Raw genomic sequence first — 14,857 nt, forward strand, 5'->3', positions numbered from 1 at the left:
ATCAATGGAACCAGCCAAAAACGACTAAGGGGAAGCTACCCCCCAAACTTTGAAGTTCATCTAAGCATGGTGAGTGATCATGTTTACAGCCAGGGCTTCACATCCTTGACTGGTAACCTATATTACATATGTATACAGCAGTATGAGTATAAGTACAATCACTTTGATACCAGTGAAAGCATGTAATTCGTGGTTGTACCTATACTAGATTCCAAGTTGCCCAGAGTAATAGTACACTCCATAGGGGGAGTACAGGTAACTATGTTAAATACAAGAATGATGGGGTAGTTTATCTTTGTAGTTCATAGATACCCCAATTATACTATCATTAAGTCTTACCTTCCAAAGCTTGGATTTAAGGTGTTTGGAATATAGTAGTCTTCATCTGTGAATTTGACTTTGCCAAGGCTCATCTTCAGGTATGGATCAGACTGTAATTACGAGTAAATGAATGAAAAACGGTTACAATGTTTGTTGCTTAGCATTTCCCTGGTGATCTTATTGTACAGCACAGTTGAGTATTTTGTTATTACTGGCACTTTATAAGTGGTCTACTATACTGTACTGTACTGTGCGAAACTATACTGTACTGTACTATACTGTGCTGTACTGTACTGTACTATACTATACTATACTATACTATACTATACTATACTGTACTGTACTGTACTATACTATACTGTACTGTACTATACTGTGCTGTACTGTACTGTACTACACTACACTACACTACACTACACTACACTATACTATACTATACTATACTATACTGTACTATACTATACTATACTATACTGTACTGTACTTTACTATGCTATAAAGATTACTCTTATTAATAGCAATGTGCAATTTTTTTCTAGCTGCCATTTTTATTCATCTCCATATCATATTATCAAATACTTCTGGCACAGTATGCTTTGTTAAAACAATGTCAGTACTGTCAGTGTTGTTACTTGGTAATGTGGTTATGTGAATTCAACATCTCATACAAGGGTTCTTGAAACATTCAACAGCCAATGTAAAAAATGAGAGCATTAAGAAAATTTAATGAAATTTCTTATAACAAAAATTACTGCTAAAACAAATAATCTTCAATGAAAGGTCACTTTTCACTAGAATGAGTGATGCAATTACTGAGCAAACAGTTGAGCCTAATTAATAAGACTCACCAAACCATTTGCATCCTGGGGCTGAAGATCGATAGCCTTGATGCAATAAACACGGACCAAACATTCCACAGGTTTTGAAGGAGGTAGTTGTACAAACTGTTTACCAGGCATTACAGCTTTGAGGTCCCCTGGTAGGGGATAAATGCGGAATAGGCCCTGTAAAACAAAGAAATTGAAGAAGTGCCGGCAGTCAATTATGACTATACTTTACAAAATAAGAAGAACTCCTTCTGAGGGACGTTACCTTCTCTATTTCAGAAGACAGTTTTAGAGTTTCCACCGTCAAAAGTTATGGAAGGCTCGCAAATGTAAAAACTGACCATGATAGCCAGACAAAGTTCTGGTTGGTGTATAATGAGCACACATAATGAGCAACACTTTAAGGTAAACAGCTCTGATTATACTTAGGTCTAAGACCTGTTACATTCACTCCTTGCTGCTTCCACAAAGTAGTCTTTTACAGTACCACATAAGGAGTATCTTGCAAAGGGGCATGAGGTACTGCTGGTAACAACACCCTACTAAGGAATATGTTTGAGGTACTCACTACTGGTAACAGCACACTACTAATTAATGTTCAGTACAACGAACAAAGTATCTGATATCAAGTGTTGTTGACATCACGTCATCATGTTGGCATTAATAAAGTCTTTGCTTTTGCTCACCACTAATAGCAGTTGATTTGTTGTAAGATTTGTTAAGACCGTCCATAATTTGCTGCTTAAGGATACTAAATCTGTGACATCATATGCTTTACATGTCAACAAATTAAGTCAAAAGTGTTGCATAGATGCACAGGTACTTGAGACTTGTTTTTTGTCTCAACAAGCCACACAATTTTCCAGGGTTATTAAATAGATTTGTTCTCCTTCTTACCTTGAATTCTCCGACATGAGATTCTTCCTCATCATCATCGTCATCCTGTTTTCCTCTTTGAAGCTCAAAGGTGTAACAAAAGTCCTTGAAGTTGTCGTACTCGCCAACTTTCTCTAGAGAAGTTTCATAGAGCTGCAGCCAATGGGGTCATGGGAAACATTGTGAATGCACCGCACTACTATATGACCACATACCAAAATATGTTAGATCTCTTATCAACACATCACCTTTGGACAAGGACATCTTCACTTAAAAATACAACTGTCCCATCAATAAGTTGATTATAAGGATATCAAAACCGAGCTCTCCATTTACTAACAACAGCTTGAAGGTAATATTTAAAACACAGTTTTTCAACACTCAGGACTTTTATTTTATGAAGAAATTCTCAATCAATTTGGAGGTTACTATTAGTATTCCACAAGTGGAATCATCACAGCAACAGACTGACTGGTATGTCTTATATACCGTTTATTCCATTATTAGGTTTCTTGAACCAGATGGTAAGGATGGACACCATGTGTATAGAGAGAAGCACATTAATGTTATAAATCTTTCTTCTTTCCATTCACAAACAGTAACATAAGGATATTTTAATATTCTTTAATCTTTCTCTTGTTCCCATTTGTTTCCATATTCTACATTACTCTCTTTTTTACAAACATTCAATCCTAGTGCAGTTATGCAAGCATGTTTACAATACAATACTATGTTTGTACTGTATTATCAGCTAGGGTATTCATTACTGGATATTATGGATACATGCTAGGGTATTCATTACTGGATATTATGGATACATGCTAGGGTATTCATTACTGGATATTATGGATACATGCTAGGGTATTCATTACTGGATATTATGGATACATGCTAGGGTATTCATTACTGGATATTATGGATACATGCTAGGGTATTCATTACTGGATATTATGGATACATGCTTACTATGATGAATTGTCAGGTACAGCTAAGTACTAATCATAACTAGTCTAGACAGTTTAAGAGGCAAATGTATTACCAGACTTAGAGTTTGTACACAACAGAACTGATATTTATGCAATTATACTGTTAAATCTAGTCATTAAATGCATTTCCTCATGGGGGAAATTGTTTGCATGGAATACAATGTATGGTAAGAAAATCAGTTTCCCAGATTTTGTTTTAACTTTCATTCAAAGCAATTTTTGTTTATACCATAACTATGCAAGTAAATGTACACAAAATTTGACACAAACACGTCATAATTACATGATGAAAGTTAGTTGAAATTACTGTTTCTAAGTTTTTAGGGGTTGTCTTGTGAGAAACAAGAGTGCCCACTTACATTTAACTTCTGATACCCTCTCTCCAAGTAGTCACCTGCCTTCTCTGGTTCATCAGTTGATGCATAGTATTTGGACCACCAGTCAATCTCCTCGTTCTCAACATCCTGTTAAGTAATCACCAAGCCAATAAATCAGTGTTAGTATTGCATGCAGAAATCAGGTTCTCTCTCTAATAGTCTCCATTTAACAGATTAACTCTGCTGTAAGAATCCCTACAGAACCCATCTTTTCTAAATTTAAATTTAGCATGGCTTCTACCCTAGCAAAATCTAGAACAACCCAGTTGCTCAACCACAACACTTTTTAAATTATGATAACTAAAAGTTTCTAAATATTTGATCTTCAAATATCTATCAACAATAGCCCAATGGGCACTATGGTTCCTTGCTTAGTGAAATAATAAAGTATTGTATGTCATCACCCAATATCATAATATTTATGCCACATGTACCAGCTATTAACCAACAAGTGTATTCCAAGTTTGGCGACAATCCGACTGAAGGCTGCAGAGTTATTAATGTACAGAAAATGTGGGCCCAATTGTACCCCACAAATTTGAGTCCAAATAATGTGCCCCAAAATGCATTTGAGGTGGAAATAACATTTGGGACCATCCAGCACAAACATGGGCCCAGATGGTCCCAAAATATTTATACTGTATACCAAATTTGGCTACATCTGACTTATGGTTGCAAAGGTATTGTAATGTAAAAGAATATGTTGGCCAAAATGGCCCCGTATTGGGCCCCACAAATTCTGCCCCAAAAATTTGGCCTAAAATGCATTTGATTTGGAAATCACTTTTGGACCTACCCAGCCCAAATATGGACCCAGAATGGTCCCAAAGAAATTAGGCCTACATGTACCAGCTATTAACCAACAACTGTATACCAACTTTGGTTACAATCTGACTAAAGGTTGCAGAGTTAATGCAATGTAAAGATTTTTTTTTGGCCCCATAACCTCATTAATATTCATAAGGTCAGCAGAAAAATAATACAGTAACATAGCAAGTATGACAAATATCCATCACTCCGTTGCCGAGTTACCGTAGACCCAAGTGAGGGTGACAGACGCACACACACACACAGACCTGACTGCATAGGTTCCTTTGCTTCCAGCAAGGAACCAAAACATCATTACCATGAAAGCTGCTTTAGATATTATTAGCTACATGAGTTTCCAACCCTGGAATTGGAAGTACATGCAACAAATGTATCTTACTTAACACCTGGGACAATCCCTGAATGTGGCCCACCAAAACCCATAAAGATGTGTACCTAATACTAGTACACATAATGATGTGTTAGTATTGATCACATGGGTGCTTTGGTTATTTATGAAGACTAACGGTCATCAGTATTTACCAAACATTTTTGGCAGCCTAAAAATTGCTTCAATTTGGATTTCAAAGTATTTTCCTAGTAAATTATTCACAGCCCTTTCGGAATATTCGATAACAGACAATTAAGTATCATGGTGTGAATTATAAGAGTGGCAATAAAATGCTCATTAACATTTAAGAAATGAGTTACCATTATCTCACTTTCCTAGCACATTTAGGGGCAATACGATGACCTTCAATCTATTTACATGGTAGTTGTACATGGTGGTGCAATATATATTATACATATACATACATATAAATACATATACATTCATATAGATATACATGTATATTATCTGACACTATAGGTCCTACTGACAACATGATATACACAAATGTAAGAATATGTTGTTAATTCTTGATGTAATGTAATAATAACAATGTTTGTTTATACTATCAGAAGTATGAAACAATCACTGAATCCAAAACAGCATTTAATTGTGATCTGATTATAAACCTCTAGATGTTTGGACACTGAGTCCTAAGATCATCGCAAAAAATAGGTATCATCATGTTGGAATATTTTAATTTAGAAATGGAGTTGCAGCAAATTGCCTATGCCAATACTATTCAGTTGTTTGGAAACTTGGTAGGCTTGTTCCAACATTGTTTATGGATATTTTGTAATGTTCAGCCTTTTTATGGCAAAATAAAAAAATACACGTTTAAGTTTCTACAAACAAAGGCTTTTTTCACTATACATGCTGCAGTTGGAAATCTCTATTATAAGAGTCTACTATTTATTAACTTGACTAGTAAAGAGATGAATTTAATCAGATTCTGTGTGAGTTGTGCTGGGATTTATAGAATAATCCTCAATTAGAGAATCTTATTTCTTGACAATCCTCTAACTACTGTAATTTCTATCTGGCAAACAGCATTTATAGAAATGGATTCCTTGCACAACTTAATACATGTATTCTTAAAAATTAAATTTCAGGGACGGATGTGTAATGTAGCTATCATTGCATATAGGTTTTAAAGATATCTTTTCCAACAAAGCTTTTTGGGTTGAATTCAATATATTTTGATGCTTTACAAGAAATTTCCTTTTCAATGCAAGTCATTAACTTGACTTGGCTACTTTCATTTAAAAATAATGAAGAAAAATGTCCCAACATTTTTAATATTTTGCAACTTTAAGAAGTGATTGACACTTGTGGTAATGACATGTTAGGATCTTATAACGCACACATGCCAACACCAGCACTCTTTTTGCACTCTTTTTTGCCAACACCAGATTCCTTTGAACTTCAACAAGAAAAACAAATTTAACAATAAAGAACAAGAAAATATTTTAAATAACCAGTCTACCACATAAATATTGCTGAAGGGCATTGTCATGGCATTTCTTGGGCAAGGCATCTTTTTGATTTGCAAAATTTAAACAGCTGCTGTATTGTGCATACCAAAGCTTCCTGTGAAAACTATACACTGTATAATGTGCAGCAAGTTTACAGAGATTTGCATTTAGAAAGGCACTTGTTTAGTATTGCAGTTAATGTTATTAATTTTCTTTGCCGCAACTAAAACCTGCACCATTCCAATCTATTTTAATTAGCTACTTTCTAATACAGACAGTATAGTACATAGCCCTGGTATTCAATCCCTTTGATTTTGTGACCCAATTTGCACCATCATGATCTCTGCAACCCTCCAGTGTTGAACATTGTGGCCTGAGAAGGAGCATACAACAGGGAGAAGGTTCCCCCCACCCCCACATGTAACAAACATTTATATTGATTAAGGGTGTTTGATTCCACAATGTTGTGTATTTTGCAACTTATGAAACAATTTGTCTCTTTTTTATTGCCTTTATTTTTTGGTCACCCTTCAAACATATTTGGCTATCTTACAATGGGTCGCAATCCCCAGTTTGAATACACAGGGATTTAGAGTGTCCATCTCTACCTGTTTACATTAATGTTCTTAAAATCAATGGAAATATAAAATAATAAAATCATAATTTTATAATGTGCTGAGATTTTTTTATTTCTTGGCTTAAGTTACCTTCTCTACTGAGTCTATGCCAGATGGTACTGGTAACTCATGAATATTCAACGAACAAAAATGAATCCAATTACAAAAGACCAGCAAATAATAAAAAATAACCAGTGAATAATAGGTTAATGTTCTTTTAAAACCAAACAAACAATAAGGAAGGTGGTAAGGATGAACGCTTTGTTACATTTGGATGGTAAGGGGTGAACACTAAGGTGCCAATCCACTTAACAATACAAATAATGTACACATTGACTGACTTCCATTTAAATGGAACAACCATCAACAAAGGCAGAGAAGATTGAAAAGTTAATAATGTTAGTAAGGATGTTAGAGTAGAACCTTAATGAATTCATCTAAACAACTACCACCACATAATACTGACCATCTAACAACAATACATCAAACAATAAGACATAAGACAATGAGATTATCCAAATGATCATGACCTAGATATAAAACTGCTAACCTACTGGTCTAAGCTAGAACAAAAATGGATTATAGTTAGCTTTGCAGCAGCAGGATACACTGTATGTAGGATATGAGAGCAACAAAATATGGAAGGCACATCTAGGCACATCTAAGGTGAAGTTCATCCAGTTTGTGGGTGATCACTACTGAATTCCCACCAGTGATTATGAAGTATGAGATTTGAGTGGACTGACATGTTAATATCATAATAAGTAAGCCATAACCCAAAGTAAGTAAACAGGGAATTCATGTAGCGGATGAACTTCTCCTGTAAGCAACAGACACTGTTACAACCATTCACTGAAGCATTGTGAACATTGCGACATGTACAAACCTCCTCTTCCTGTGTTTTCCCGACAAGGGATCCGAGTTTACCCAAACCTGGGAGCTGTGGTGCGGTGAGAGAATGGAAGTTTGCAGCGATTGAATAAACAGGATGCAAACTTTACAGCTCGGATGAAATTAATGAAACTTAACAATTATTAAAAAGGATGATTTAAGGCAAAGTCTTGTATAGATATGTAACAAGTCCTTCCATATTTATGCCAGCTTTTAAAGGTATCAATCGTTTGAAAGATACATTCTCTAATGGTTGCTAACACAACTGGGTGCTAACTTCTGCTTCCCCCTCCAGGTCATTGTTAATATTTTTGTGACTGTTTTATCAATTTTAATATTTCCACCAAGTGGCATTCCACATAGTTTTCATTAACAACAGAGCAAGCAAGGATGGAATCAACCACCATATCTCCTAAACAGATTTGTGATACATTTTAAATGTCATATTTCAGGCCACATAAATCTTGATTAATGATTTCATTTCCCCTTTCATTGTTCTGTGTAAAAAAAACAATAATTAATGAACCTTGGGCACCTTAAAGGGTAATTCTTTGGAAATAAAAGTGATATTGAACGTTAAGGTTTAAGGTTCTGTATAATATCAAACTTAATTTTGTGCCTTAAATCATCCTTAAACAGGAAATTAACTGAAACATAAAAGTAGCTAATTCTACAAATAAAGCAGGATAAAAATGATGCCAATATATCATACAATCAAACCCACAGTGCTGTGGTCCTAAAAGCAACCTTACTTTACAAATCAAACACAAGAATATGAACTGTCTGTAAAGTATTAGTGTGATGTTGCCAAGGAGGATATGGAAATCAAATATCTAGAAATTATTCATTCATTCAAGGCAAGACATCAGATATTTCCCATTATTCCCCATCTTAGATGTAAGCTCATTCTGGATTATTAATTATATTTTAACCACTATGTACAATGGAGGTTTGAACTGCAAAAGCAATACGGTCACACTAGGGTTAACCCTTCCAATAGTGAGAGTTACACATTGACTCACTGTACACTAATTGAAATCAATGACCATTACAAAATATTCTTCATATATTGCTGGTGTAAAGAGGGAGGGATACATTTTTCATAAACACATGTCCAACAATATGCACATGCATATGGATATTAATTTCAGTATATATGTAATTCTGCAATATTAATCCTCTGTACGTTGTTTTATCATTGTTCACTACCTGCTTCAACAATAGGGTGTAATGGAATGGAGGATAGATACAGGCTTGTTAAATTGGCTACACTGTAGTACTTAATGACATCATGTTAAGTACCTTAATACCAGTAACCATGGGAACTACAAGGTTAGGAATCCTTGAACCAACATTAACCTGTTGTGTTTGTATGTTATATATTAATATACATTCATGTTATATATATATTATATATTAATAAAAATTTGTGGAAGCCACTACAAAATGAAACAAAGTAAACCAAGATGATGTTATAGTGCTATAAATGTAACTCTTATCAGCAGTGTGGAGTGCAATGTTTGATGAGATCCAATACTTACTTCAGGTGTACCCTCCTATCACAAAAGTAAGAAGAGATTGACATGAACTGATTAATCTTACTACTTGACCTCAAACAATCAATCCTGCATCTTCCCCGGTAACCTCAGCATTGACTGGCAAAGGTCAACTAGCACGACACATTAAAGTCGGTGACACTAGTCTCCTAACACTGTCAACGTGTTTGTAACTTTCATACTCAAGACCTACTATAGACTGGTAACAATACCCTCATTCACATTATAACCATACCAAGTACTAACACTGTCAACATGTTTCTAACTTTCATACTCAAGACCTACTATAGTCTGGTAACAATACCCTCATTCACATTATAACCATACCAAGTACTAACACTGTCAACATGTTTCTAACTTTCATACTCAAGACCTACTATAATCTGGTAACAATACCCTCATACACATTATAACCATACCAAGTACTAACACTGTCAACATGTTTGTAACTTTCATACTAAAGACCTACTATAGTATGGTAACAATACCCTCATACACATTATAACCATACCAAGTACTAACACTGTCAACATGTTTGTAACTTTCATACTAAAGACCTACTATAGTCTGGTAACAATACCCTCATACACATTATAACCATACCAAGTACTAACACTGTCAACATGTTTGTAACTTTCATACTAAATACCTACTATAGTCTGGTAACAATACCCTCATTCCCATAACCATGACACATAACTTATTCACATAACCATGACACATAACTCATTCACAAAACCATGACTCATTCACATAACTCATTCACATAACCATGACACATAACTTATTACATAACCATGACTCATTCACATAACTCATTCACATAACCAAACCAAGTAATGATGACACAACATGAAAGAGATGACAAGGGACAATTCTCACTTTGAGAGACATGAATGAGGCAAGCAAAGATGTTTCATTTCACATTTCACAAAGCTGTTTTTATGATTTTTTTTTTAACTACAAGAGACTGAAAGAAATATTGGCAACAATATGAAGTCATCTTCTCTTCCAATGACACAAATATGCTAATTTTGTTCTTTCTTTCCTTCTGTTATGGTGTACTCTAATCTTCTTTCTCTTTCGTCATATAATTCTTGGAATGAGGGATACATACTTACCTTGACAAAATAAAGCATAGAACACAACGAGTAACACAGTAATTAGAGTATAAGACACAAGAAATGTTCGGACAACATTGGAGTTGCATTCACTAATGGTTGACACATTATACAGGAAATCTAATCTGTCATACCATAAAAGTGATGAATTCCTTATCTGAATCAAACTGCAGCTATTCTTTTCATTTTGAACATGTTTCTGATGGTCTCTAACCCTGTCACATTGTTATAGAAACCATTGTGTCTGCATTTGAATTATGAAGAAGAAAAAAAGCGATGATTTAAGACTTCTTACAACCGCTCTTATTAGCTCCAACTTCCAGCAATTTACACCAACCTTGATCTTTTTCTCATCCTTGATTGGTCCCGCTTCTGCGTCTGCTCCTGCAGCAGCTGGTTGTTCCTCTGGTATCTGGATAATGTGGTCCCCCTCTCCTGCTCCTTGGCTACTCTGTCCACTCCCCTCCTGTCCAGGTGGTGTCACTGCACCTGTTCCATTGACTGGTGGTTTAGCAGCACCATTTTCATCTATCATGAAAGAACAAAGAAAATAATAGCTGAATTCATTTTTTCTAACAAATTGAAGTTTGCTTAAAATTATGAAGAAATGATTTTGATTTGAAGCCGCACACGGATCATTTCAACAGCAGATCCAGAGGGGTACAAGATAGAAACCCAAGTGCATGGATGGAGAAGACGATGTACTAAATACTTGCATTACATGACTAGGAATGCTACAGAAACTGTGAACTACAGTATCACAATGGGAACTAATCTAAACTAATGAACTGGAGATGAAAGAATGTATTTCATGAATTAGGTGAAGCTTAGAGAGGAGCACAGTACTGTTTGCTTTGATTGTGTGGACTTGTTACTCAGAACAGTCTGTATTCAAAGTAATAAGTTTTTATTTACAGCTACCCAAATATGAAACTAGTTGGTACAGTAATAGGAAGTAATGTTCTAGAACTACTGAAGCTATGACAGTCATGCGAGTTGATAACTATTACTCATCATAACATAATCATAATCAACTAATATTTAACCATCACCAAAACAATTCCCAATAAGTAACTCTAAAACATGCATAAGGAGTCAAGATATAGCCACCACATGACATAAACTTATTGTTATAAAGCATACATTGATATAATTATTACATCAGCCTCCATAACTGCAACAAACACGACAATTTACCAAACATGCCAAAACATCCCAGTCATAACTCCTCAAATTCTGGTGTAGACTGTACATTACAACACTAGCTTAAATTATCATCAGCCTACATAAGCATCAAAGCCTATTACGATTATATTTTCATTTATCAAAAGTTATGAGCTTTGTCTAAAACTAAAGACCAATATTGATTTTAATATTCTTTGATTTCATTTGTAGCAGTATGTTGTCTGTTATAACTTATGAAATAACTCTGTGAATGTGGAACTAATAGATATATATATTTATAGATATATACTGTTAGAAACATTGGAACAAAGTTAGCACAATAATTTAGTTCTGGCAGGAACTTTAGCGGAAGGTAAATGAGAGGGTCATGAGTTATACTCTTATGAATGCCAAACCAGGAGGCTGGAAGAGCCAATTTTAGGCTTCTGAAAAAACAAAATGGTGGTTTAAATGTAATACTGGAAAGTTAGCTGACAACCAAAGCATGTACAGTATGTATATTAGATCCTCCTGCAAGCAGGAACTCGCGAAGAAGCCTAATTGGCTTATCAAAGCCGCAAGCTGACCGAAATCAGTCCCTCACATTCATATTTAACGTCCATGATTATGAATTGTTAATTGTCAACAACTCTGTAACTGGACGACATACATTAATCTGGGAGTGACTCAAGTAAAGGACACATTATGAATTTGAAGACAGACAATTGAAAAGAGAGTAATTCCTTGCTTAAGTATGTATGTTGTAGATATAGTTGAGATTCCAATGTAAATGTGACAGGGGAAGGATGCAATTATCCAGTAAACTTATGTAATAATATATTATATAGCTTATATAATCTGGTCCTGTGCAAGTATAAACTTAATTTAGCAAGTATAGCACTTCAGTATCATTTATAATTGATGATCAATTTTCAATGACTTTAGCATCTGCTTTTCAAATGAAAGGCTGAAAGGCTGATCATTCTTCCACTGGAGTACACACAGCAAAATTCATGTCAATTTAGAAGCTAAATATACACAAGGGCTATGCAAAGCAGGCAAGCTTACTACGGTTTTTTACTATTATTAAGATTCTCTAGTTCTTAGTAACATCCCTTACTTATCTATGTCTGTTACTACTAATAAAATTCTCTAGTTCTTAGTAATATTCCTTACTTATCGATGTCTGTTACTATTATTAAGATACTCTAGTTCTTAGTAACATCCCTTACTTATCTATGTCTGTTACAACTAATAAGATTCTCTAGGTTTAGTAACATCCCTTACTTATCGATGTCTGTTACTACTAATAAAATTCTCTAGTTCTTAGTAATGTTCCCTACTTATCGATGTCTGTTACTATTATTACGATCCTCTAGTTCTTTGAAACATTCCTTACTTATCGATGTCTGTTACTATTATTAAGATACTCTAGTTCTTAGTAACATCCCTTACTTATCGATGTCTGTTACTACTAATAAAATTCTCTAGTTCTTAGTAATATTCCTTACTTATCGATGTATGTTACTATTATTAAGATACTCTAGTTCTTAGTAACATCCCTTACTTATCGATGTCTGTTACTATTAATAAGATTCTCTAGTTCTTAGTAACATCCCTTACTTATCGATGTCTGTTACTATTATTAAGATACTCTAGTTCTTAGTAACATCCCTTACTTATCGATGTCTGTTACTACTAATAAAATTCTCTAGTTCTTAGTAATGTTCCCTACTTATCGATGTCTGTTACTATTATTACGATCCTCTAGTTCTTTGAAACATTCCTTACTTATCGATGTCTGTTACTATTATTAAGATACTCTAGTTCTTAGTAACATCCCTTACTTATCGATGTCTGTTACTACTAATAAAATTCTCTAGTTCTTAGTAATATTCCTTACTTATCGATGTATGTTACTATTATTAAGATACTCTAGTTCTTAGTAACATCCCTTACTTATCGATGTCTGTTACTATTAATAAGATTCTCTAGTTCTTAGTAACATCCCTTACTTATCGATGTCTGTTACTATTATTAAGATACTCTAGTTCTTAGTAACATCCCTTACTTATCGATGTCTGTTACTACTAATAAAATTCTCTAGTTCTTAGTAATGTTCCCTACTTATCGATGTCTGTTACTATTATTACGATCCTCTAGTTCTTTGAAACATTCCTTACTTATCGATGTCTGTTACTATTATTAAGATACTCTAGTTCTTAGTAACATCCCTTACTTATCGATGTCTGTTACTACTAATAAAATTCTCTAGTTCTTAGTAATATTCCTTACTTATCGATGTATGTTACTATTATTAAGATACTCTAGTTCTTAGTAACATCCCTTACTTATCGATGTCTGTTACTATTAATAAGATTCTCTAGTTCTTAGTAACATCCCTTACTTATCGATGTCTGTTACTATTATTAAGATACTCTAGTTCTTAGTAACATCCCTTACTTATCGATGTCTGTTACTACTAATAAAATTCTCTAGTTCTTAGTAATATTCCTTACTTATCGATGTATGTTACTATTATTAAGATACTCTAGTTCTTAGTAACATCCCTTACTTATCAATGTCTGTTACAATTAATAAGATACTCTAGTTCTTAGTAACATCCCTTACTTATCGATGTTTGTTACTATTATTAAGATTCTCTAGTTCTTAGTAACATCCCTTACTTATCGATGTATGTTACTATTAATAAGATACTCTAGTTCTTAGTAACATCCCTTACTTATCGATGTCTGTTACTATTAATAAGATACTCTAGTTCTTAGTAACATCCCTTACTTATCAATGTCTGTTACAATTAATAAGATACTCTAGTTCTTAGTAACATCCCTTACTTATCGATGTCTGTTACTATTATATATTACATTAATTATTTAGATATTTTAGTTAACATATCAACTTTCCTAGCTATTTGATTTCTGTAGTCAAGTTTAATTTTAAAACATAAAGTGAAAGTCAGATATTAAAAAACTTTGCTGTTTGTGTAAATGTGATGGATGGAGAAATACAGTCCAGGTTACAAAATATCAAATATCCCATCAAACTTGTTAATTACTTTCTCATTAATCTTTGTTTATTGAACAATTATAGGTTGTTGTCTTCATTTGATCACATAGAACCTTATTTTGATTTGGTGAAATTGCTGAATAAATAAAAAAATACTGTACTGAGACATTGCCCTGTGAGTGTTAAATATCAGAACTCTTTACCACCACCATGCAATAACTACAAACATTCATTTGACTGTAAACAGAAAACTCTCACACCACATTAAAGCAACCTTCAACCACAAAACAAACTTTATTTCAAAATATGGGAGACAAAACAGATCCTTTCATTAGGAGTATGACAGAAATACCCATGGCAGTCAAATCAGCAAGCCAATTGTAATTTTTTTCTGGAGTCGTGACAGACCAAAAGTTTGTGA

At 34.0% G+C, this 14,857-nt stretch overlaps 1 protein-coding gene across 21 annotated transcripts in view; it reads right to left on the bottom strand.

Annotated features, from left to right (window-relative positions):
* LOC139967290 (myoferlin-like) overlaps window positions 1-14,857 on the bottom strand; it is a 96,391-nt gene that overhangs the window by 12,454 nt on the left and 69,080 nt on the right. For 18 of the 21 annotated variants that reach the window (XM_071970915.1, XM_071970925.1, XM_071970926.1 and 15 more), the window contains 7 exons: window positions 10,583-10,773; window positions 9,110-9,124; window positions 7,564-7,617; window positions 3,370-3,474; window positions 2,046-2,177; window positions 1,170-1,325; window positions 340-431 (listed from right to left, as the gene is read on the bottom strand). In XM_071970915.1, coding sequence (XP_071827016.1) covers window positions 340-431; window positions 1,170-1,325; window positions 2,046-2,177; window positions 3,370-3,474; window positions 7,564-7,617; window positions 9,110-9,124; window positions 10,583-10,773 — 745 coding nt within the window. The remainder of the gene's footprint in view (window positions 1-339; window positions 432-1,169; window positions 1,326-2,045; window positions 2,178-3,369; window positions 3,475-7,563; window positions 7,618-9,109; window positions 9,125-10,582; window positions 10,774-14,857) is intronic. The other 3 variants (XM_071970918.1, XM_071970924.1, XM_071970927.1) reach the window with 3 other exon arrangements.

Source organism: Apostichopus japonicus, chromosome 5, assembly GCF_037975245.1.
Source record: "Apostichopus japonicus isolate 1M-3 chromosome 5, ASM3797524v1, whole genome shotgun sequence".
NCBI classification, from domain to species: domain Eukaryota; kingdom Metazoa; phylum Echinodermata; class Holothuroidea; order Aspidochirotida; family Stichopodidae; genus Apostichopus; species Apostichopus japonicus.